Below are 23,648 nucleotides of genomic sequence, written 5' to 3' on the forward strand. Positions count from 1 at the left end.
GGTTCGGTGCAGCCGGACCCCGAGCCCCTGCGCAACCGCCCCCCAGAGCTCCGAGGTGAACTGGGGGCCGCGGTCGGATGAGATGTCTGAGGGGGCGCCGAACCGGGCGACCCAGGTGGCGATGAAAGCCTGCGCGACATCGGCCGCCATTGTCGACGCCAAGGGCCCGGCCTCCGGCCACCGGGTGGTGCGGTCCACCATGGTGAGGACGTAGGTGAAACCCCGTGAGGGGGGCAGAGGTCCCACCAGGTCCACGTGGACGTGGTCAAACCGGCGTTCCGGCACCGTGAACGGGGCCAACGGGGCCTGGGTGTGCCGGTGCACCTTGGCGCGCTGGCACGCGAGGCATGTCCTGGCCCAGCCGCGGACGGCCTTCCGGAGGCCATGCCAGACGAACTTGTCGGCGATCAGCCTTTGGGAGGCCCTCGCGCCCGGGTGGGACAGGCCGTGGATGGCGTCAAACACCTGGCGCTGCCAGCCCGCGGGCACGATGGGGCGAGGACGCCCGAGGGAGACGTCGCACAAGAGGGCCGCGCCCGCGCCGTCGAACGGCACCTCGGTGACGCGGAGGCCCGTGACGGCGGTCCGCAAGGCCTGGACGTCGGGGTCAGCGGCCTGGTCCGCTGCCATCCGGGCATAGTCGATGCCGAGGTGGACTGCGTGGGCGACGGCCCGGGAAAGGCAATCCGCCACCGGGTTGTCCTTCCCCGCGACGTGCTGGATGTCCGTCGTGTACTCGGACACGGCCGAGAGGTGACGCTGCTGCCGGGCCGACCACGGCTCGGTGACCTTGCCCATCGCGAAGATCAGCGGCTTGTGGTCGACGAAGGCAGTGAACGCGCGGCCCTCGAGCAGATGGCGGAAGTGCCTGACCGCCAAGTGAAGTCCGAGCAACTCGCGGTCAAAGGTACTGTAACGGCGTTCGGGCGGGCGAAGCTGCCGGCTAAAGAACGCCAGCGGTTGCCAAGCTCCACGCACCCATTGCTCATGCACCGCGCCCACCGCGTAGTCCGAGGCATCGGTGGTGAGGGCGATCGGTGCATCGGGCGCCGGGTGCGCGAGCATGGTGGCGTTAGCCAAGGCGAGCTTCGCGCCCGTGAACGCCGTGTCCATCTGCTCGGTCCAGGTAACGTCGCCTTTGCCCGGCTTACCTCGGAGAGCTTCGTGCAGGGGGCGCAGGAGCTGGGCGATACGGGGCAGGAACCGATGGTAAAAGTTCACCATGCCCAGGAACTCCTGCAGCCCTCTGATCGTGCGGGGGCGCGGAAACCCCTTCACCGCCTCCACCTTGGCCGGCAGGGGGACGGCTCCGTGCCTGGTGACACGGTGCCCCAGAAAATCGATTGTGGCGGCGCCGAACCGGCACTTTGCCGGGTTCACAATTAGGCCATGCTGGCCCAGGCGTTCGAAGAGCGTGCGGAGGTGGCGTAGGTGCTCTTCGCGGGACGCGCTGGCGACGAGGATATCGTCCAGGTAGACAAAGACAAAATCCAAGTCGCGCAGGACGCTGTCCATCAGTCGCTGGAACGCCTGAGCCGCATTCTTCAGACCGAAGGGCATGCGCAGGAACTCGAAGAGTCCGAATGGCGTGATGACCGCCGTCTTCGGGACGTCCTCCGGCCTGACGGGGACCTGATGGTAGCCGCGTATGAGGTCCACCTTCGAGAAGAAGGACCTGCCCGCCAAACGGGCGGAAAAGTCCTGAATGTGGGGGACGGGGTAGCGGTCGGGAGTCGTGGCGTCATTGAGACGGCGATAGTCCCCGCACGGTCGCCATCCCCCGCCGGGCTTCGGCACGATGTGCAGCGGCGATGCCCAAGCGCTCTCTGAGCGCCGCACGATGCCGAGTCGCTCCAGGGTAGCGAACCCCGCTTTTGCCACCGCCAGCTTCGTCGGCTCGAGGCGGCGTGCCCGGGCGTAGACCGGTGGCCCGACGGTGGGGATGTGATGGGCCACCCCGTGCTTGACGGCCCCCGCCGAGAAGGTGGGCCGCGTGAGGGCCGGGAAGCCGGCGAGGAGGCGGGTGAATGCGTCCGCTGCCGGAAGCGTACAGCCCAACGTGGCCGGAACCGAATCGTTCGGCAAGCCGCTTGGCAAGCCGCTCGTTGAGCTGGACAACGCACAAGCGAGCGAGCTGAACGTCTCGGCCTGGACAAGCCGTCTGCGCTTGACGTCGACCAGGAGCCCATTAGCGCACAGGAAGTCCGCGCCAAGCAGTGCCATGGGCACGTCGGCGGTGACGAACGTCCATCGGAAAACCTGCCCTCCAAACCGCAGAGAGAGGCAGCGTTTTCCGTACGTACGGATGGGCGTCCCGTTCGCGGCAAGCAGCGCGGGGCCCCCACCCGCGGCGTGCTTGTCTGACGTGCCGGCGGGAATAACACTCACCTGCACTCCCGTGTCGCACAGGTAACGGCGCCCGGAGAAGGTGTCCGTTATGAACAGCAGGCTGCTCGAACGGCCGGCGCTCATCGCCACTATTGAGCGCCGGCCCGGGCGTTTCCCGACCCGTTGAAGGAGCACGGCGGATGACACCGCCGAGCTTCGTGGCCGAACTTGGCGTGGAACCAGCACCAGGTGTTGGAGCTGGAGGAGCGCGGCTGGCTCCGCCAGGCCGGTGGAGTTGGCGGGTTTCCCCGCGGTGGCGGTTTTCGCCGCGGCGGTGGGCGGGGCGTGGCGGCGTTCACGAGGTGCGTATCAGCGTGCTGCTGAACATCAGCGTGCTGCTGAACATCAGCGTGCTGCTGAACATCAGCGTGCTGCTGAACATCAGCGTGCTGCTGAACATCAGCGTGCTGCTGAACATCAGCGTGCTGCTGAACATCAGCAAGCTGTAGAAGCTGATGCTGTGGAACATGCTGCTGAACATCAGCGTCGAGGGCCGTGACGGCCACGCCGACGCTCGCCCGCGTGTCCGAAGCGGCGAAGTACCTGTCTGCCTCGGCTGCCAATGCTCGGGGTTCCGTTCGCTCGGTCCCGGCCAACGCGAGGCGAACCTGCGCTGGAAGTTGGCGCCGGAAAAGCGCCCGGAATAGCGAACCGGGGGCTTCGTCGCCCAACAGTGACAGCATATGGTCCATTCGGACCGACGGGCGCGTCTCACCGAGCTCGGGGAGATCCAGGAGGCGGTCGGCCCGTGCGTCGTCCGTGAGGCCGAACGTGGCTAGGAGTAGCCGCTTGAGTGCCTCATACTTGTGGCCGTCCGGTGGGTGGCGAAGGACGGACACAACTCGAGCGGCCGTGCCGGGCCCGAGGGAGGCGACGACGTGGCAATAGCGCGTGTCATCGCCGGTGAGGCGCCGAAGCTGAAATTGGGCTTCGGCCTGGACGAACCAGACTTCGGCCTGAGCCTCCCAAAATTCGGGAAGTTTGATGAAGTTGGCCATGGCAATGGCGTCGCGTGTGGAAGGATCGCTACGGCAGATCCAACGTCGAGGGTCACCAGTAAAGCGCGGCGTTACGCGCGCTGCTTGCGAGCAAGGAGGAAGCGGACAAGCGGTAACATATAAACGTCTTTATTGTAAGACTACACTGTAACACTGAACACTTCCGGGCTGGTCGCCCGGTGTATATCATGAGGCCACGCCTACCCCTCGGGCGTGGCCACCGCCCACTTGGTGCGTGGAATGATGTCACCACGCCAGTGGGCTTTTGTGTCCACCACAGTATATTGATTCACCCCACTTGTGCGATGTCCTCCGCCGAGACAGCTCTACGGGCAATCTGAAAATAAAGTATGATCCAATTGAGTATAATTTTATGTATTTGTTCAGAGGATCGACAGGTTTCAGAAAAACATCATTTTTTTCCTCTTGCAATTAGTGGTGGGTTAGGGGTAAAAGTTCGCTAAAATGACTGGACTACTACTTATTATGTGAATATATGTGAGGTCAACCGATTTATAATGTTAATATATGCAAAGCCAACTTACTTATTATGCTAATATATGCAATGCAAACCTACTTATTATGCTAATATATGAAAGGGCAACCTACTTATTTATGCTAATATATGCAAGGTCAACCTATTTATTATGCTTGTATATGCAAAGCTGACCTACTTATTATGCTAATATATGTAAAGTCAACCTACTTATTATGCTAATATATGCAAGCACACCCTACTTATTATGTTAATATATGTAAAGCCTTATTATGCTAATATATACAAGGTCAACCTATTTATTATGCTAATTTATGCAAGGTCAACATATTTATTATGCTAATATATGCAAGAACAATTCATTTAATATGCTAATATATGCAAGAAGAACCTATTTATTATGCTGATATATGTGAGGTCAACCAATTTATTATGTTAATATATGCAAATCCAACCTACTTATTATGCTAATATATGCAAAGCCATCCTACTTATTATAATATATGAAAGGGCAACATACTTATTTATGCTAATATATGCAAGATCAACCTATTTATCATGTTAATATATGCAAAGCCAACTGAATTCTTATGCTAATACATGCAAGGTAACCCTACTTATTATGCTAATATATGCAAGGTCAACCTACTTATTATGCTAATATATCCAAAGCCAACCTACTTATTATGCTAATATATGCAAGGCTGACCTACTTATGCTAATGTATGCAAGATCAACCTATTTATTATGTTAATATATGCAAAGCCAACTGAATTCTTATGCTAATACATGCAAGGTAACCCTACTTATTATGCTAATATATGCAAGGTCAACCTACTTATTATGCTAATATATCCAAAGCCAACCTACTTATTATGCTAATATATGCAAGGCTGACCGACTTATGCTAATGTATGCAAGATCAACCTATTTATTCTGCTAATGTATGCAAGGTCTTTCATTTATTATGCTAATATATGCAAGAACAATTCATTTAATATGCTAATATATGCAATGCTGATCCACTTATTATGCTAATATATGCAAGGCTAGTCATTTATTATGCTAATATAAACATTTTATTTTTATTATTTTTTTTTTTTGGTATACAGAATCGAGGCTCGTGTAAGAGCTAACACATTGAACATGAAAACATGCACAGACGCATAAAACATACAATGAAGGGAGCAGGAGATAAGAGGGGGAGAGAGAGGGAAGCACACAAGCACAACAAACAGGAGAGAACTAGAACGGCCCTCAGTAGAGAGCATACCTCCGCCTGGTTGGCCATATCACTCAATGGTGAAGAATCACTTAAAAAATGAAATAATTCTCATATCCGAATCCATATTCAGATCTTCACCAAAATCGGATCGATTCTTCCTTGTCTCACACACAACCTGTCCAACAAGTGTCGTCCAAATCCACCCATTAATTTTTGAGATATCCTGCTAAGTATCGTTTTTGGCGCCATCTCCCAATGGTGAAGAATCGCTTAAAAAATTTTAGTAGCCGGATCCGGATCCATATCTTCACCAAAATCTAATCATTTCGTCCTTGTGACATACGCTACATATGTGCCAAATTTCGTCCGAATCCGTCCACAACTTTTTGAGATATTTTGTTCTCAAACAAACAAACAAGAAGACGTCATGCAGAGCACGATAATTGCAAAATCCGCCCCCCACCCCCCCCCCCCAAAGTCTTCATTGATACAGCAAATTGTCCATTTCATCAAGATTAAAATTGATAATTTTGATCAAAGCTCGGGTCAATCGGAAGAAATGTGACGATTTTTCAGATGAAAAATGATGATTTTAGAAGTTTGACCTTGAGTTGGCTTTTGACCTAAAACATAGCTGGTTTCCCAAATCAGTGAGGCACTATCCAAATGCTGTTCAATCTTCAAGTCAATCGGATAAAAATTGATGGGTTCTCGGATGAAAATTGATGATTTTGTAAGTTTGATCTTGAGTTGACCTTTGATCTATTGAATTTCGGATTTTTTGATTTGACCTTTTGACCTTCCCTATTTATTGACTCAATGTGCAAATGCTGTTCAATTTTCAAGTCAATCGGATAAAAATTGAGGATTTTAGAACCTTGGCCTATGTTTACCTTTTTGCCTATGTTGACCTTTTGGCCTATGGTCACCTAAAATATAATTTGTGGTTGAATTTAATGACCAGATATGCAAATCCTCTTCAAATTTCAAATCAATCGGATGAAAAGTGAGGATTTTAGAAATTTGGCCTATGTTGACCTTTTAGCCGATGTTGACCACAAAAATACTTGGTGGCTGAATTTAATGACCAGATATGCAAATCGTCCTCAAATTTCAAGTCAATTGGATGAAAATTGAGGATTTTAGAAATTTGGCCTATGTTGACCTCAAAAGTACTTGGTGGTTGAATCAATTGACTAGACATGCAATTCTTCTTCAAATTTAAAGTTAATCAACGGAGCATCTTCTCTTCTGGACTTGGTTATGACTAACTTCCCTGAAAATGTCTGCTGCTCTTCTTCAGCTCCAATCGGCTCATCTGATCATGTGCTTGTTAAAGTGGACATCTCTCTGACCATTCTCAGGGAGCCTCCTCAGCGTCGACGAGTCTGGCATTTCACTCAGGCCAACAGGCACGGTCTTCAAGCAGCCATCAATCATCTGGACTGGTCTCCCATCTCTACCACCTCTGACATCAACTCATCCTGGGAATTCTTCCAAAGTAAATTGCTCTCTCTCATGCACAGATTGATCCCATCTCGTCTTCAGTTGTCATACCCTTCCTCCCGTCCATGGTACACGGAATCTTGTGGTGAGGCTGTTGCCCAGAAACAACTTGCCTTCGTCTCCTGGAAAGCAAATCCAACCGAAGGAAATCTCATTTCCTTTCACAAAGCCCGAAACAAGTGTGTGTCCACCCTCAGGAGAGCCAGGAAACAATATCTCTCCGTTCTCAAGAACGAACTCCCTTATCTGTCTCCCTCTTCCAAATCCTGGTGGTGTCTGGTCAAATCTGTTTCTGGTATTTGTTCCCCCTCCATCCCCTCCCTTACCTCAAACGGCTACACAGCTGACTCCGCACGTGAAAAAGCTGAATGCCTCAACTCTGTGTTTGCCTCTAAATCTTGTGTCCCAAACCCATCCCTCTCTGTACCCACCATACCCAGTCGTACCCAGCTGCTCCTGGACTCCGTGTCCTTTCCTCCTGACAAGGTGGAAAAGTTTCTGTCAACCCTCGACTCTGATTCTGCAACTGGACCTGACGGCATCAGCCCACGGGTCCTAAAATCCTGTTCTTCCGCTCTCTGTTCTCTTCACCCTCTCTTTTGCTCAAGGTCAACTGCCATCTGCTTGGAAATCAGCCAACATCACCGCTTTGCACAAAAAAGGTGCAAAAACAGATCCTAGCAACTACAGACCAATCAGCCTTCTCCCAATTATCAGCAAAGTCATGGAATCCATCATTGCTTCGGATATGAAATCTTTCCTCTTCTCCAATTGGCTTGATCTCTGATCATCAATTTGGTTTCAGACCAGGTCACTCTACTCTGAACATGCTGCTTCTGCTTTCTCAACAATGGATGGAGGTCGTCAATGCCAAACAGGAAATTAGAGCTGTCTCCCTCGACATATCACGTGCCTTCGATACGGTCTGGCATCCCGCTCTGCTCACCAAACTCTCCTCCTTTGATGGAAATCTTCACGCATGGCTGGCGGACTTCCTCTCTCGTCGTAGTCAACGTGCGGCCCTGAATGGGTTTCTCTCATCTCCTCTTCCTGTTCAGGCTGGAGTTCCCCAAGGCAGTGTTCTGGGCCCTGTGCTTTTTCTGGTCTTCATCAATGATCTCTCTGACTGTCTTGAAAATCCTCTCTATCTCTTTGCTGATGACTCCACTCTCTGCCGCTCCATTCCTCATCCCTCAGATCGGCAGTCTGCAGCCTCTTCACTCTCTGCAGACCTGGACAAAATCACAGACTGGGCAAACAAGTAGAACATGTCTTTCAATCCTGACAAATCTCACACTCTTACGATGTCTCTCCGAAAAGACTGACTGGACAACCCTCCCATCCACTTTCTGAATAATCCTCTCCAAGAAGTTCTGTCACTCAAGCTTTTGGGTCTCACTATCTGCCATGATCTTTCCTGGGAAAACCACATTTCCAAGCTGGCCTCCAAAGCCAGTCGCCGACTGGGCATCCTCCGTCGTGCGAAGTCCTTCCTTGGCACACCTGAACTCCTCACCACATACAAGGCTTTCATCCGCAGCTCAATGGAGTACTGCTCTCCCCTCTGGGGCTGGTGCTCCTGCCTCACACCTAGCTCGTCTTCACGCTGTTGAAACCAAAGCGTTCAGAATCATTGGAATCTCCCGCGATGACGCTATCTCCGAGGGCCTTTCACTTACTCACCGCAGGCAGGTTGGTGGTCTTTCCGTCTCCTACCGACTCCTCTCCGGCCTTGCTCCCCCAGCTCTCTCTGGGCTCTGTCCCCAAAATATTCCTGCAGGTCGCACAAGATCTGCCTGCAACCCTCTTATGGGTAAACTGCCAAAATAAAGACTCTCTGCTCACCTTCACTCCTTCATTCCTCTTTTCTCCCGCCTCTGGAACAAACTCCCTCACTCTCTTCAATCCCACTCCCCGCTCCAGGTCTTTAAAACGGCTGTTCACCACCATCTCTTATCTTCCCCAATCCAAAACCTTGATCTTTTCTACCCCTGCTAATTTCACCCCAAATCCACTTTTTTGAGGTGACTTTTGTCTTCTTTCCTGGAAGTCCTTGGTGTCCTTGCGTTTTATACCTATCCTGCCTCCCCCCAGGCCCTCTGCCTCCCACACATCTCCCGATGTCGCTGCTCTCAAATGTTGTGTTTGTGTGCTTCCTCCCCTTCTCTCCCCATCTTGTCGACCGCTCCCCTTTTTATATACTTTGTTTGCTTGTTTGTTTGATTCGTTTGTTTGATAAATGTTAGCTCTTTCACGAGCCTCGACTCTGTATACAACAAAAAAAAAAAATCGGATGAAAATTGAGGATTTGGGAAATTTGGCCTATGTTGACCTCAAAAATAGTTGGTGGTTGAATTCAGTGACCAGATATGCAAGTCCTGCTCAAATTTCAAGTTAATCGGATGAAAATTGAGGATTTTCGAAAGTTGGCCTATGTTGACCTTTTGACCTATGTTGACCTAAAAAATAGTTCGGGGCTGAACTCAGTGTCAAGATATACAAATCCTCTTCAAATTTCAAGTCAATCGGATGAAAATTGAAGATTTTAGAAATTTGACAAAGTCGGTGAACTATGTTGACCCTATGTTGACCTTTTGACCCCAAAAACAATAGGCTTCTTGCTTATGACCAACTACCATTTGGTGAAGTTTCGTGAAGATCGGTTGAAAATTGTGGCCTGTAGGCCGGTGACAAACAAACACAAACAAACAAACAGACAGACAGACAGACAGAACCACAAACGCAACCGAAAAAATATACTCTACTTGAAAAATCTTCAATTTTACAAGTAACAGACAGACAGACAAATAGACAGGGGTGAAAACATAAACTCCAACCACGTTTGGTGGCAGAGGTGAGAAGGACGTCGGTAAATCTGTGGAAGAGATATACCCTAAATAACTTCAGACCCATCTCCAACCTGCCCTTTCTGTCAAAAGTTTTGGAACGCGCTGTAGCCACTCAACTCAAACTTCACCTCTCTGCCAATAACCTGTATGAAACATTGCAATCCGGATTCTGCTCCAACCACAGTACTGAAACTGCTCTCCTCAAAATCACCAACGACATTCTCCTCTCCTCTGACGCCGGCAACCTCAACATTCTCATCCTCCTCGACCTCAGCGCCGCCTTTGACACCATCGATCACACCATCCTCCTCACCCGACTTGAAACCACCTTTAACATTACCGGCACTGCCCTCTCTTGGATCAAATCATACCTCTCTGACAGACGCTACTTCATCTCCATCAATAACTGCAAATCCCCCACTGCTCCCCACCCCCAAGGTGTCCCCCAAGGTTCAGTTCTTGGCCCCCTCCTCTTCATCCTTTACCTGTCCCCCCTTGGTCACTTAATCCACCGTCATGGTCTCCAATTCCACTGCTCCCCACCCCCAAGGTGTCCCCCAAGGTTCAGTTCTTGGCCCCCTCCTCTTCATCCTTTACCTGTCCCCCCTTGGTCACTTAATCCACCGTCATGGTCTCCAATTCCACTGCTTCGCCGATGACATCCAGCTTTTCATCTCCACCAAGTCCATCTCCACCGCCACCCACTCTATCCTGACAAACTGCATCACTGAAATAAAATCCTGGCTTCAAATCAACTTCCTCAAACTTAACTGTGATAAATCTGAAATAATCATCATTGGCCCAAAAACGCTCACCAAGTCCACCCATAACTTTGCCCTCAACATCGACGGTATCCCAGTATCCACCTCCCCTCACATCCGGATTCTTGACATCATCTTTGACCAAACCCTCTCCTTCGACAAATACACGAAACAGATCACAAAGACAGCCTTCTTTCACCTGAAAAACATCGCCCGTCTCCGTCCATCCCTCTCCTCCATGGCTGCAGAAACCCTCATCCACGCCTTCATCACCTCCCGTCTGGACTACTGCAACAGCCTCCTCTATGGTTCACCCTCAAAAATCACCAATAAACTCCAATACATTCAGAACTCCGCTGCCCGTCTACTCACCCATTCCCGGACCCGTGACCACATCACCCCCGTCCTTTACAAGCTTCACTGGCTCCCCATCCCCCAGAGAATCCAGTACAAAATCCTCCTCTTGACCTACAAAGCCCTCCATAACCTGGCCCCATCCTACCTGACTGACCTCCTCTCCAGACACACTCCCACCCACAACCTCCGCTCTGCTGGTACCAACCTCCTGACCCCCCCCCCCCCCCCCCATCCGGACCAAATTCAGATCCTGGGGGGACAGGGCCTTCTCCATCGCTGCTCCCACCCTCTGGAACTCACTACCTCACACCACCAGAGACTCCTCCTCACTCACCACATTCAAAACATCACTCAAGACCCACCTGTTCAACACTGCATTCAACATTTAACCCACAGCATTTAACCCCTCACTATCTCTTCTCCTTCTCCTTCCTTTTGCTTTGATTATTTACCTATTGATTTTTGTCTTTTTGCACTTGTTTTTTGTACTCTGTCAAAGCGCCTTTGGGCTTCTTGAAAAGCGCTATATAAAATAAATGTATTATTATTATTATTATTATTATTAAGAGAGAGGGCTGGGGGGAGGGGAGAGGGGTACACGGTATAAAGCAAATGAACACTTCTAGGAATTTGAGGAATGAAGTTGGAGATTGAAAGAGGTGGATTTGGGGTGTTTTAACGGGGGTAAAAAAGATCAAGGTTTTAGATTGGGGAAGATAAGAGATGGTTGTGAACAGCTGTTTTAAAGACCTGGAGGGAGGAGTGGGATTGAAGAGAGTGAGGGAGTTTGTTCCAGAGGCGGGAGAAAAGAGGAATGAAGGAGTGAAGGTGAGCAGAGAGTCTTGATTTTGGCAGTTTCACCATAAGAGCAGGTGGATCTTGTGCAACCTGTAGGAATATTTGCGGGACAGAGCCCAGAGAGAGCTGGGGGGGGGGGGGGGCAAGGCCAGAGAGGAGTCGGTAGAAGACGGAAAGACCACCAACCTGCCTGCCGTGAGTGAGTGCAAGGCCCTCGGAGTTAGCTTCATCGCAGGAGATTCCAATGATTGTGAAAGCTTTGCAGATGAAATCAACATCTCAACATTAAAAAGAAAAATTGTAAAAAATTCTTTTTTTAAATTCTACTTTGACATTTTGAGGTACGACTACATGCAGAATTTTTTTCCCCCTTTTTAAGGCCATTTTCCCTGCTAGAGCGGGGGTTAGCCTTGTCGACCCCATAACAATAATCGTGGTTCCCTTTTTGAGGCAATGTTTTTTATGGCCGGATGCCCTTCCTGCCGCCAACCCTTAGTCACATCTTACGACATGCAGGGATACGGTGTACCTATTCTAAACCGCAAGCTGGTTCATCCCAGCAAGCGGGTCCTCAATTTGTGGACCTCAGAAGGATGACATGCTGAGTCAAACTCCCCTGGCGTTAATTCGATGATCGACCGGGATTCGAACTCAGGATCCTTGGATCCCAAGCCAGCGGGTTACTACCGGTAGATCAGTGACAAACAAATCTCAATTTAATCCATTTTAAATTCATGCTGTAACACAAGTCAAGGGGTGTGATTACTTTCTGAAGGCACTGCATGTATATATATATATATATAGTAGGAAACCCGGGGCTCTAGCGGGTTGTTGTAAGGGAACTCATTCCCAGCAGAGTGCATATCCATGAAGTTTGCTTGGAATGTCCTTTGACACCATAATAGCAAGGACTTGATGACATTCCACGTATTGTAAGACATGATTTAAAGTCCTCAAACCTCTTCTTCTTCAAGTCCCCATACACTTCCCAAAGCCTCAACCCCCCTTTCCCTACTCTGTCCCTTCTGCCCCCACCCCCACCCCAACTGTCTGCATGGAGAAATAGCTCGATTTGAAGAATTCCTTGAGCTTGCCAGTGCCTGATTCAATGACTGCCAGGGTCAGCTGGAACGCGGCCCATCAACGTTTTGACCTTTTTAGCTCAGAAGGTCTCCGAATGGGTGCTTCACAATCGTGGTCGTGTCCGAAGGTCATCCAATCAGAGAGAGGAGAGGAAACAAGAAAATGTTGTTGTTCAACAGTTGTTCATCATGTACACGTTTATGTGGAGCCCATGTGACAAACACTCAGCCTTGTGGGTGGTGGTCCATGGTGAGCCGGTGAAGTTTTTCACTCATTAATCTCCATTAATTCCACGTCTACGACTACAGCAGACCTTCAGATACCATCGGAGACATTTTTCTTGCTTGTTAATTTGCAGGTGTACATGAAAAATGTCCAAGCTGTCATTCATTGCGGCCCAGGATGGATTATGGAATTTGATAATGATCGCAAGCACAATGGCGCTCTATTAGTCAGGAAGTGCTGAACGAAAGGCATCCGAGGCTCGTGGAGTGGTCCTGGTGGCTTTTAACGACCTTACCTTCCAGCTATGTGGATCTGATCCAGAATCCAGATACGTGACCGAGTGCACGTGACCCGACGTCATCCAAGGTAAAATAAACTTTTTACGGCGCAATGAGCATGACAACTTTCTGCAACGGTCACTTGAGTGGTTTAGATCAAACTTCTTTCTGATCGTACAGCACCCGCCATTGTTTGAATGTTTGCAAGGCCTTTGCTCCGCGAGCACTGCTTGAGGGACACGGTGCGCAGAGCCAGAGATTGTGAGGTGTATACCATCTCCACATTTACTTCCTCTGATCTTCGTCAATTGTATTTTGGTATATTTGGCTTTATTGTTGCTTGTTGTGCTTGATTAGTCTTACAAATTCAATCCTTGAGACTTGAACCAGGATGAAAAGGCCTGTGTCTTGTTTTCACAGGTTTGTCACCTTTGATTCGTCGGTTTGAACCTGCAAGGAAGCTTTAATGAAATCACGTCGCAAATCTCCAGTCCCCCCCACCCCCTTCCCATGCCCCTCCCCCCCCCCCAAGCCCTCTCCCTCCCACAGATCTCCCAATGTCCCTGCTCTCAAATGTTGTACTTGTGTGCTTCCCCCTCTCTCTCCATCTTGTCTCCCGCTCCCTTTATCATATGTTTTATTTGTCCGTGTTATTTTTTGTTGTGATTAATGTTAGCTCTTACACGAGCCTCGATCATGTATACAAAAACTAGAGCTTCCAGGGAAGCAGAACTCAACTGAACTGACTGGACAACTTTAAAGATAAAGTCTTAATGTCTTTTCGGAGCTGAGAACAATATGGCGGCCTATGGCGGCCATTTTGTGACGGATCGGGTTGAAATGCAATAGCAACCTACCTTGTGTGGTAAGGGTTAAACATTCTAAGTTTGATCAAAATCTGTTAATATTTGTGGACGCTAGAGTGTTAACGTCGTTTTCATGACCAAAAACAAAATGGTCGCCTAAGTCCGCCATTTTTCAAACCTGGTCCTTGGGGTAAGGATGCTGCATGTCAAGTTTGATCAGAATCGGTTAATATTTGTAGACGCTGGAGTGTTAACGTCGAAAAGTTAACGGACGACAGACGACGACGACGACAGATGACGGACGCCGGAGGGTTCAGTATGTGATGAACTCAACTGGACTGCAGTCCAATTGAGTAAAAAAAGAAAAAAAAGAAAATATGGGATTTAATATCAAAAAGATTTAATGCACTCTAATTAAATAAGAAAATATGAAATAAATAAATTAATTAATAAACAAGAAGACGTGATGTAGAGCACGATACTTGCAAAATCCACCCTTACCCTCCCCTAATTAAATAAAAAAATAGAAAATAAATAAATAAATAAATAAACAAGAAGACGTCATGGAGAGCACGATACTTGCAAAATCCACCCTTCCCCTCCCCTAATTAAATAAAAAATAGAAAATAAATAAATAAATAAATAAACAAGAAGACGTCATGGAGAGCACGACACTTGCAAAATCCACCCTTCCCCTCCCCTAATTAAATAAAAAATAGAAAATAAATAAATAAATAAATAAACAAGAAGACGTCATGGAGAGCACGACACTTGCAAAATCCACCCCTCCCCTCCCCTAATTAAATAAAAAATAGAAAATAAATAAATAAATAAACAAGAAGACGTCTTGCAGAGCACGACACTTGCAAAATCCACCCTTCCCCTCCCCTAATTAAATAAAAAATAGAAAATAAATAAATAAATAAATAAACAAGAAGACGTCATGCAGAGCATGACACTTGCAAAATCCACCCTTCCCCTCCCCTAATTAAATAAAAAATAGAAAATAAATAAATAAATAAATAAACAAGAAGACGTCATGCAGAGCACGATACGTGCAAAATCCACCCTTCCCCTCCCCTAATTAAAAAAAAAATAGAAAATAAATAAATAAATAAATAAACAAGAAGACGTCATGGAGAGCACGATACTTGCAAAATCCACCCCTCCCCTCCTCTAATTAAATAAAAAATAGGAAATAAATAAATAAATAAATAAACAAGAAGACGTCATGCAGAGCACGACACTTGCAAAATCCACCCTTCCCCTCCCCTAATTAAATAAAAAATAGAAAATAAATAAATAAATAAATAAACAAGAAGACGTCATGGAGAGCATGACACTTGCAAAATCCACCCCTCCCCTCCCCTAATTAAATAAAAAATAGAAAATAAATAAATAAATAAATAAACAAGAAGACGTCATGCAGAGCACGACACTTGCAAAATCCACCCTTCCCCTCCCCTAATTAAATAAAAAATAGAAAATAAATAAATAAATAAATAAACAAGAAGACGTCATGGAGAGCACGACACTTGCAAAATCCACCCCTCCCCTCCCCTAATTAAATAAAAAATAGAAAATAAATAAATAAATAAATAAACAAGAAGACGTCATGGAGAGCACGACACTTGCAAAATCCACCCTTCCCCTCCCCTAATTAAATAAAAAATAGGAAATAAATAAATAAATAAATAAACAAGAAGACGTCATGCAGAGCACGACACTTGCAAAATCCACCCTTCCCCTCCCCTAATTAAATAAAAAATAGAAAATAAATAAATAAATAAATAAACAAGAAGACGTCATGGAGAGCACGACACTTGCAAAATCCACCCCTCCCCTCCCCTAATTAAATAAAAAATAGAAAATAAATAAATAAATAAATAAACAAGAAGACGTCATGCAGAGCACGACACTTGCAAAATCCACCCTTCCCCTCCCCTAATTAAAAAAAAAAAAGGAAATAAATAAATAAATAAATAAACAAGAAGACGTCATGCAGAGCACGACACTTGCAAAATCCACCCTTCCCCTCCCCTAATTAAATAAAAAATAGAAATAAATAAATAAATAAACAAGAAGACGTCATGGAGAGCACGACACTTGCAAAATCCACCCCTCCCCTCCCCTAATTAAATAAAAAATAGAAAATAAATAAATAAACAAGAAGACGTCATGCAGAGCACGACACTTGCAAAATCCACCCTTCCCCTCCCCTAATTAAATAAAAAATAGAAAATAAATAAATAAATAAATAAACAAGAAGACGTCATGCAGAGCACGACACTTGCAAAATCCACCCCTCCCCTCCCCTAATTAAATAAAAAATAGAAAATAAATAAATAAATAAACAAGAAGACGTCATGCAGAGCACGACACTTGCAAAATCCACCCTTCCCCTCCCCTAATTAAATAAAAAATAGAAAATAAATAAATAAATAAATGAATAAACAAGCAGACGTCATGTAGAACACGATACTTGCAAAATCCACCCTTCCCCTCCCCCCACATTGAAAAAAATAAAAAATAAAAAGGACAACATGCTATGGATTCATCATATTTGTCCATGCGTCCACCTATCAATTTTCGTTCGAGTATCTAATGAACCGAATAGGTTGTACAAGGGGTGATCAAAAAGTTTGTCATATAAGGGGCTGTATACAAAATAGGTGACTTCGTTTTTGCAGTTTTTTGGCAGGATCACCTCCACCTTAGCATGTCAGGTAGAGAGTGCTTCATATGCATATGTATACCATGATGTGCATATGTATACCATGATGTGCACATGTATACCATGATGTGCAAATGTATACCATGATGTGCACATGTATACCATGGTGTGCATATGTATACCATGGTGTGCATATGTATACCATGATGTGCATATGTATACCATGATGTGCACATGTATACCATGATGTGCACATGTATACCATGGTGTGCATATGTATACCATGATGTGCATATGTATACCATGATGAGCATATGTATACCATGATGTGCATATGTATACCATGATGTGCATATGTATACCATGATGTGCATATGTATACCATGATGTGCATATGTATACCGTCATGCATTGTCGTTTTCCCAGGTATGAACAAAATCGGTCCATGCATCTCCGAGATCTGGTTGCGGACGCACGCACGCACGCACGTACGCACGCACGCTCGCTCGGGCGGACGGACAAGACCCCAATCCATAAGCCCCTTTTTTGGACGAAGTCCAATGGGGGCTGATAATAATCAGTTGATCAATGAAAGTTGTTCTGCAACTTCATGAGTAATTCTTGTTTTCTTTGTCATTCAAAGGTGCTCATCTATCCAAGAACAAACAGCAATGCTTCACCGCGCACCTTTGTTTCTCCTGATCAACCAGATCAATCTGCTGGCTTGTATCCCCAGGGTGCACAACCACGAAGGTAATGTTACCTGACTACGCACCTTGTTTTCTCTAAATCACCAAGAATGATTCTGCAGCTAATTCTTGTTTGTTTGTTTTTAACTCCACCCGGAAGTTGGATGGAGTTTATGTTTCACCCTTCTCTGGCTGTTTGTCTGTGAGCAGGATATCCCACAAAGTTGTGGCTGGATTTGGACAAAACTTGGTGGACACATTGGGTGTGTAACAAGGAAGAGGTTATTCAATTTTGGTGAAGATCCGAATTCGGATCCGGATACGAATTGTTTTTTAAAATTTTAAAATTTAAAAATTTTAAATTTAAAATTTAAATTTAAATAAATTTAAATTTAAATTTAAATTTAAATAAATTTAAATTTAATTTAAATAAATTTTAAAAAATTTAAAAAAAAAATAAATTCGTATGAATAAAACGATCATTCATACGAATTTTTTTTAAAAAGTGATTCTTCACATTTGAGATGGGGCCAAACCAATTAATATAGCACGATATCTCAAAAAGTTGTGGCTGGATTTGGGGGAAACTTGGTGGATCAGAGATTTAGGTTCAGGTCAGGATAGATTCAGGTTCGAGTCGGGATCCATATCCAGTGCATCAGTGGGATACAAAACATAAACTGTTCAACCTGGTGGAGGTACGTGCTCCACCGATTGCCATTGATCTGCAATCAAAAGGGGATGGAGGTGGAGGGGTATTTATTTATTTATTTATTTTACATTTTTAAATACTCCAAGTTGAGTTTGTTTGTGATATTGTCAGGCTATTCACTTTTGTTTGGTGGATTACCAGGCCTAAACCCTCGACCAGACAGCATAAGTATTTATCGAGCAACATCTGAGCTCCAGTCATAGTTTAGGCCATTATATGAGGGTCAGCCTTCATTGTCCACTTGTAACTTTACCCACAGACCCAGCTCGGACAAAGTTCCAGCGCATTCCACGACACGTTCTTCAAATGACCAGGCCTCGAGTCCACCTATCGGGCATTTCTCCATCTCTTTGTGCTCGTGCTTGCCTATCTGAGCTTTCGTTTGACTGCCACTCGTTTGACTACTTGTTGGAAACTCAGGTGTGCCTCCTACACGACAGAGGTGCCGAGGAGGCTGGAGGACTCACCTCCTCACTGCAGTTTGACCACTATGCACGACTGGATGGTATGTGGAATTTTCTGGTTGTTTTTTATTTTATTTTTGTATACAAGATCGAGGCTCGTGTAAGAGCTGACATTGATCACAAAAAAAAGAAAATGGACACATAAGACGAAATAAAGGGAGCGGGAGACAAGATGGGGAGAGAGAGGGAAGCACAACAAGTACCACATTTGAGAGCAGGGACATCAGGAGATCTGTGGGAGGGAGGGGGTTTGGGGGGAAGAGGCACGGGAAGGGTGGGAGTGGGAGAGGTAAAAAAAAAACACATGGGCACAGCTAGGACTTCCAGGAAAGAAGTCAATTTCTTCACTAAACATCTGTGGCAGTGGATGGAGATTGTACGATTATGGGAACGGGCCATCTATTCCCATATTGGGAACGTATTTTTTGGATAGAGTGATCTATGCTTGTTTGGGTGGGTTGGGGCAGGGAATTGGAACCGTTACATATTAGGGGATGGGTGGGAAGATCTAAAAAAATCCGCCATATTTGCATACGTAGTAAAGATGTCGCTGCAAAGAGGACCTATTTTAGGCCGCAAAGTCCAATTTGCCTTGTACCAAAAAGCCATAACTGCTATTGAGTCATTTTTGGTCATAAAAGGAGTAAATGTTAAAGATACGAAATACACCTTCTCGAAAGAAGACCTAATCATTTAATTTGTTCCTTATTACTTCCGAACTCTAAACTCCCGCACACACTTCTAAATACCATTGACAGGTGGACCCTTGGCGCTGTTCCTACCCTTTGGACAAGGTGCCATCCCAGGTGGGGCACAGGGCACCTATGTAGATGTCTCGTTGTCGGACTGCGCGAGCCTGTGCTTGGATGAGAAACGCTTCATCTGCAAGTCATTTGACTACGAAATACCAACGAAGACTTGCGAACTAAGTGGCTCCTTGGCTGCGCTCCACGGCGGGATCTCTCGCAACTTCGTTCTGCCAATAATGCACTACGAGTTCATCAGTGAGTTTGTTTTGTTGTGCAGGATTCTCGTATATATTATATATTTCTAGAACTATATTATAATTTATATAACTGCAATATACACATATCCCGGGTTGAGTCAGAATTTTTTCACACTAGCCCCACGCAGGAATTTACTTCCTGTTTCTTTAAAAAAAAAAAAATATATATATATGTATGTTTGTGTACATGTGCTAGAGGGGCTGCTCGGCAAGGTGAGCTCTTCCTGGCCGTGGTTTCAGGAGTGTTAGACATTGAAAAGCTATGGAGTTATTCACCTTGTTGTGGTTACCTTTTGCCTGCAGGCCAGAAGCAGCACTACCTGGCCTCACATCCAAATACATATTTTATATAACAGCCATTTTTGTTCTCAATACGGACGTCAAGGCCGATGAGTGGCAGCTTAAAACCTTTCCCAGATTCTGACGTACGTACGCACACTCAAATATCTGGGCTTCGAGGTGCTACAGTTTGGCCATGAAAGAACAATGAACAATCACACACACACACAAACAATTGAAAATATTATATATATATATATAATTTCAAAACACACCTGGTCACAAGTGTGCCTCACTGACCGGGTCCTCAGTCGAGGTCCTCAGCTCATCCCGTTTCGGCCCTTCAACCTCGATACGGTCAGCTAAGGTGGGCCAGCAGGGGCACATACGCCTCCACCTGGATGCGTACATACCCCCACCCCCAGCCAGTGAGAACACAGACTACAACAACAAAACCGCCTCCACTCCCAGAATCCACAGCCCCTCATCCACTCACTCACCAAAAAAAAAAAAAAAAACGACCATCTATCCTTACAACATGCACCACTCAAACAAAAACACATTGATGCAAAACCACACCCACTCCTGCAACACACACACACACACACACACACACACACACACACACACACACACACACACGCACACACACACACCATTCACACATTTCCATTTCTCTTCCATGCTCAGTCACGACCCCTTTAGACTGAAATGAACCACCACCCACAACCTCAATCTACACCGTTCGACGTGCCTCCATAAACTTCCTCCAAATCCAAAGTGAGCCTTTCAAGGCAACCTGGGCCACTCTGTCACACATCCTCCTTATTTCCGTCCCACACACTCCAAGCCGAGCAAGAAATGCAGAAAAGGAATTGCCAATATGTCCTCTACACCCCACCTCAAAAGGCTGATAAGAAACTCGCCAACCCTTCTCCCGGCACTCTGCCTCCAGCTCACTGTACTCTGCCTCTCTTCCTCTCATGCACCTCGTCAATGTTCTCTTCCCAAGGTAGAGACAATTCCCCGAAGATGACCTGTCTTATTGCACCTGACCAGATGACAATGTCAAGCTGCAACCTTGTCACACAGATCTCCTCTGGGAATACCAATTTTATACATACATATAGCTCATTCTAACCATTGACTCTCTAACTGACTGATATTAATGCTTGGTACCTTCTGCATGATGTAGAAACTGAAATTATTGCATGCCAGCAGGCATCAAAGCCGATACACCAGTAAAACCACAGATCTGTTGGAAAGCGTCTGCAAATGAAAATTCCCGTTAAAAAACCATAAACGCGTCCGTAAAAAAAAAAACTCATTCGATATCTAGCATTTGAAGGTTGTAATTTCTATAATTATGAACTGTGAAATAAATACCTTTATTGATATCATGCAGGAGGTCGGAGATGCTTGCCTACAATCATAAAGTTTCTATTTATTATGTACCTACGTACGTATGAAGCACGATTTGTTATTGCTTACAATGTGTAAGCAGACTGCACGAGTATATATTTACTGTGCGTACCGTATGTAAGAATGCATACCGGTATGTAAAGTGGAATCTTGGTCGAGCAAATGGATGGATAAATAAATACAATCAAAAATATGTCTTCTTCTTCTTATAATATGTCTTAAAAATATGTCTTCTTTTTCTTATAATATGTCTTAAAAATATGTCTTAATAAACATGTCTTAAAATAAATAAATACAATGTCTTCTACCGACTCCTCTCTGGCCTTGCTCCCCCAGCTCTATCTGTGCTCTGTCCCCCAAATATTCCTACAGGTCGCACAAGATCTGCCAGCCACCCTCTTATGGTTAAACTGCCAAAATCTCGGCTCTCTGCTCACCTTCACTCTTTCATTCCTCTTTTCTCCCGCCTCTGGAACAAACTCCCATGCTCACTTCAATCCCACTCCTCCCTCCAGGTCTTTAAAACAGCTGTTCACCACCATCTCTTATCTTCCCCAATCCAAAACCTTGATCTTTTTTACCCCTGATAATTCACCCCAGATCCACTTTTTTGAAATAACAACTTCTTTCCTGGAAGTCCTTGCAGTGTCCATATGTTTTATACCTCTCCCACCTCCCCCGAAGCCCTCCCCCTCCCACATTTCTCTCGATGTCCCTGCTCTCAAATGTTGTGTTTGTGTCCTTCCCCCTCTCTCCCCATCTTGTCTACCGCTCCCCTTATTTTGTGTTTTATGTGTCGGTTTGACTTTATGTGTGATTAATGTTAGCTCTTTCATGAGCGTCGATCTTGTATATAACAAAAAAAAAAAGAAAAAAAATCTCTTATCCCCCATCCAAAACCTTGATCTTTTCTCCCCCCATCCAAAACCTTGATCTTTTCTACCCCCATTAATTCACCCCAGATCCACTTTTTTGAAATACCAACCTCTTTCCTGGAAGTACGAGCAGTGTCCATGTGTTGTTTTTTTTTTTACCTCTCCCACCCCTCCCCGCCTTCCCACGCCTCCTCCCCCCAAGCGCTCTCCCTCCCACAGATCTCCCGATGTCCCTGCTCTCAAATGTTGAACTTGTGTGCTTCCTCCTCTCTCCCCATCTTGTCTCCCGTTCCCTTTATTATGTCTTATGTGTCCGTTTATTTTTTGTGTCATTAATGTTAGCTCTTACACGAGCCTCGATCTTGTATACAAAAAATAATAATCTATCTATAATTCCAGTAATCTCTGTGTGTATGTGTGTGTGTATGTGTGTGTGTATGTGTGTGTGTATGTGTGTGTGTATGTGTGTGTGTATGTGTGTCTGTGACCGCTGTTTCTCGACAACCACGGGTCCGATATACTTGAAACTTGCCAGCTATATTGCTGGGGACCTGAGGATGTGCCTTTTCAAGGTTTCATATTAATCGGACAAGTAGTTACCGAGCTATGTCCAAAAAACGATTCAACCAATCAGAGAGCAGCGAGCTATCACGTGTGCCGAACGTGGCGAACAGACTCTGCCTCGGACGGCACATTTGAGAGCGTATTCATTTATTTCACGTTGGCAAACTATGTTGGCGCTATGTTGGCGTTAAACTATGTTTTAAAACTAATTAAAACTAATTTGCGATTCATCGTAACTGCGATATGCGACCTTCCGGACAGTCAAATGAGGACGTCACTTCCGGACTTACGGATAGTCATAGTGACGACGTACTGATGCTGAACGTGGCGAGCAGACGCTGTAAGGTACGATCGATTGTAGTACACGTTTATAATAACTCTGCCGATACAGGCCCGATTAACTGCAGCGCCATCCGAGCTGCGGCGTCGGGACGATACATTCATTGTACGGTCACATCACGCACTTACGGGCACGCCCATGGGCCCATGGGCACGCCCATGCATGCATGGGCGAAGACATTTTTTTTTTTTTTTTTGGCAAGGAACGGGCACCCACGTACGGGCACGTCCTAGTATTAATAATGCGAGCAGACCAGACACCCAGCTTAACATCCATTCGTGGGCCCAGACTAGACAGGTTAAAGGTGAGTGTGCGGACCTGTAGACAATCCAACAAGATCTTCCCACATGGTACTAAAGAAAAAATTTGCGCTTAACAACCAGAGCTGAAATTGATCCTTGATAACTTTCGAACTATTTTATTGACATCTATGAAAACTTTAGAAATTGTGTTACGTAGCATGTTTCTTATGATTGCTTAGCAATATCCCATTTGTGTAAGACAATCATGAAGGACAAGCAAGCGGTTACGTGCGACATCATCATGCTCCGTCCGTGCGTATTGACGAGGTTGGAATTTGCTCACCGAAGCAACCACGTCCGATCTTTCTCACCCTCAGCTCCTCCAGAAAGGTCATTCATAGCGACGGCCAATGCAGCAATCGGTGGACCATACGAGAACATCATCCCGCAGACGTTACCTGGAGAATGTGCCGAGCTTTGTTTGAATGCAACGGATTTTGTCTGCAGGTGAACAATGTACACGTGGAAAAACACCTTTTGTTGACTTCTTGTTATTACATCATCATTGCGCATTGCAATATGCAAATTTTGTCGATGAGCAATCACATGTG

At 46.1% G+C, this 23,648-nt stretch overlaps 1 protein-coding gene across 1 annotated transcript in view; it reads left to right on the top strand.

Annotated features, from left to right (window-relative positions):
- The window catches only part of LOC137428759 (uncharacterized), a 99,625-nt gene that overhangs the window by 9,750 nt on the left and 66,227 nt on the right, over positions 1 to 23,648 (top strand). The window contains exons 2-5 of the mRNA XM_068118655.2: positions 17,088 to 17,197; positions 18,105 to 18,350; positions 19,068 to 19,313; positions 23,415 to 23,544. Coding sequence (XP_067974756.2) covers positions 17,116 to 17,197; positions 18,105 to 18,350; positions 19,068 to 19,313; positions 23,415 to 23,544 — 704 coding nt within the window. The 5' untranslated portion in view covers positions 17,088 to 17,115. The remainder of the gene's footprint in view (positions 1 to 17,087; positions 17,198 to 18,104; positions 18,351 to 19,067; positions 19,314 to 23,414; positions 23,545 to 23,648) is intronic.

The sequence above is a fragment of the Myxine glutinosa genome, chromosome 5, assembly GCF_964187855.1.
Source record: "Myxine glutinosa chromosome 5, kmMyxGlut1.1, whole genome shotgun sequence".
NCBI classification, from domain to species: Eukaryota; Metazoa; Chordata; class Myxini; order Myxiniformes; family Myxinidae; genus Myxine; species Myxine glutinosa.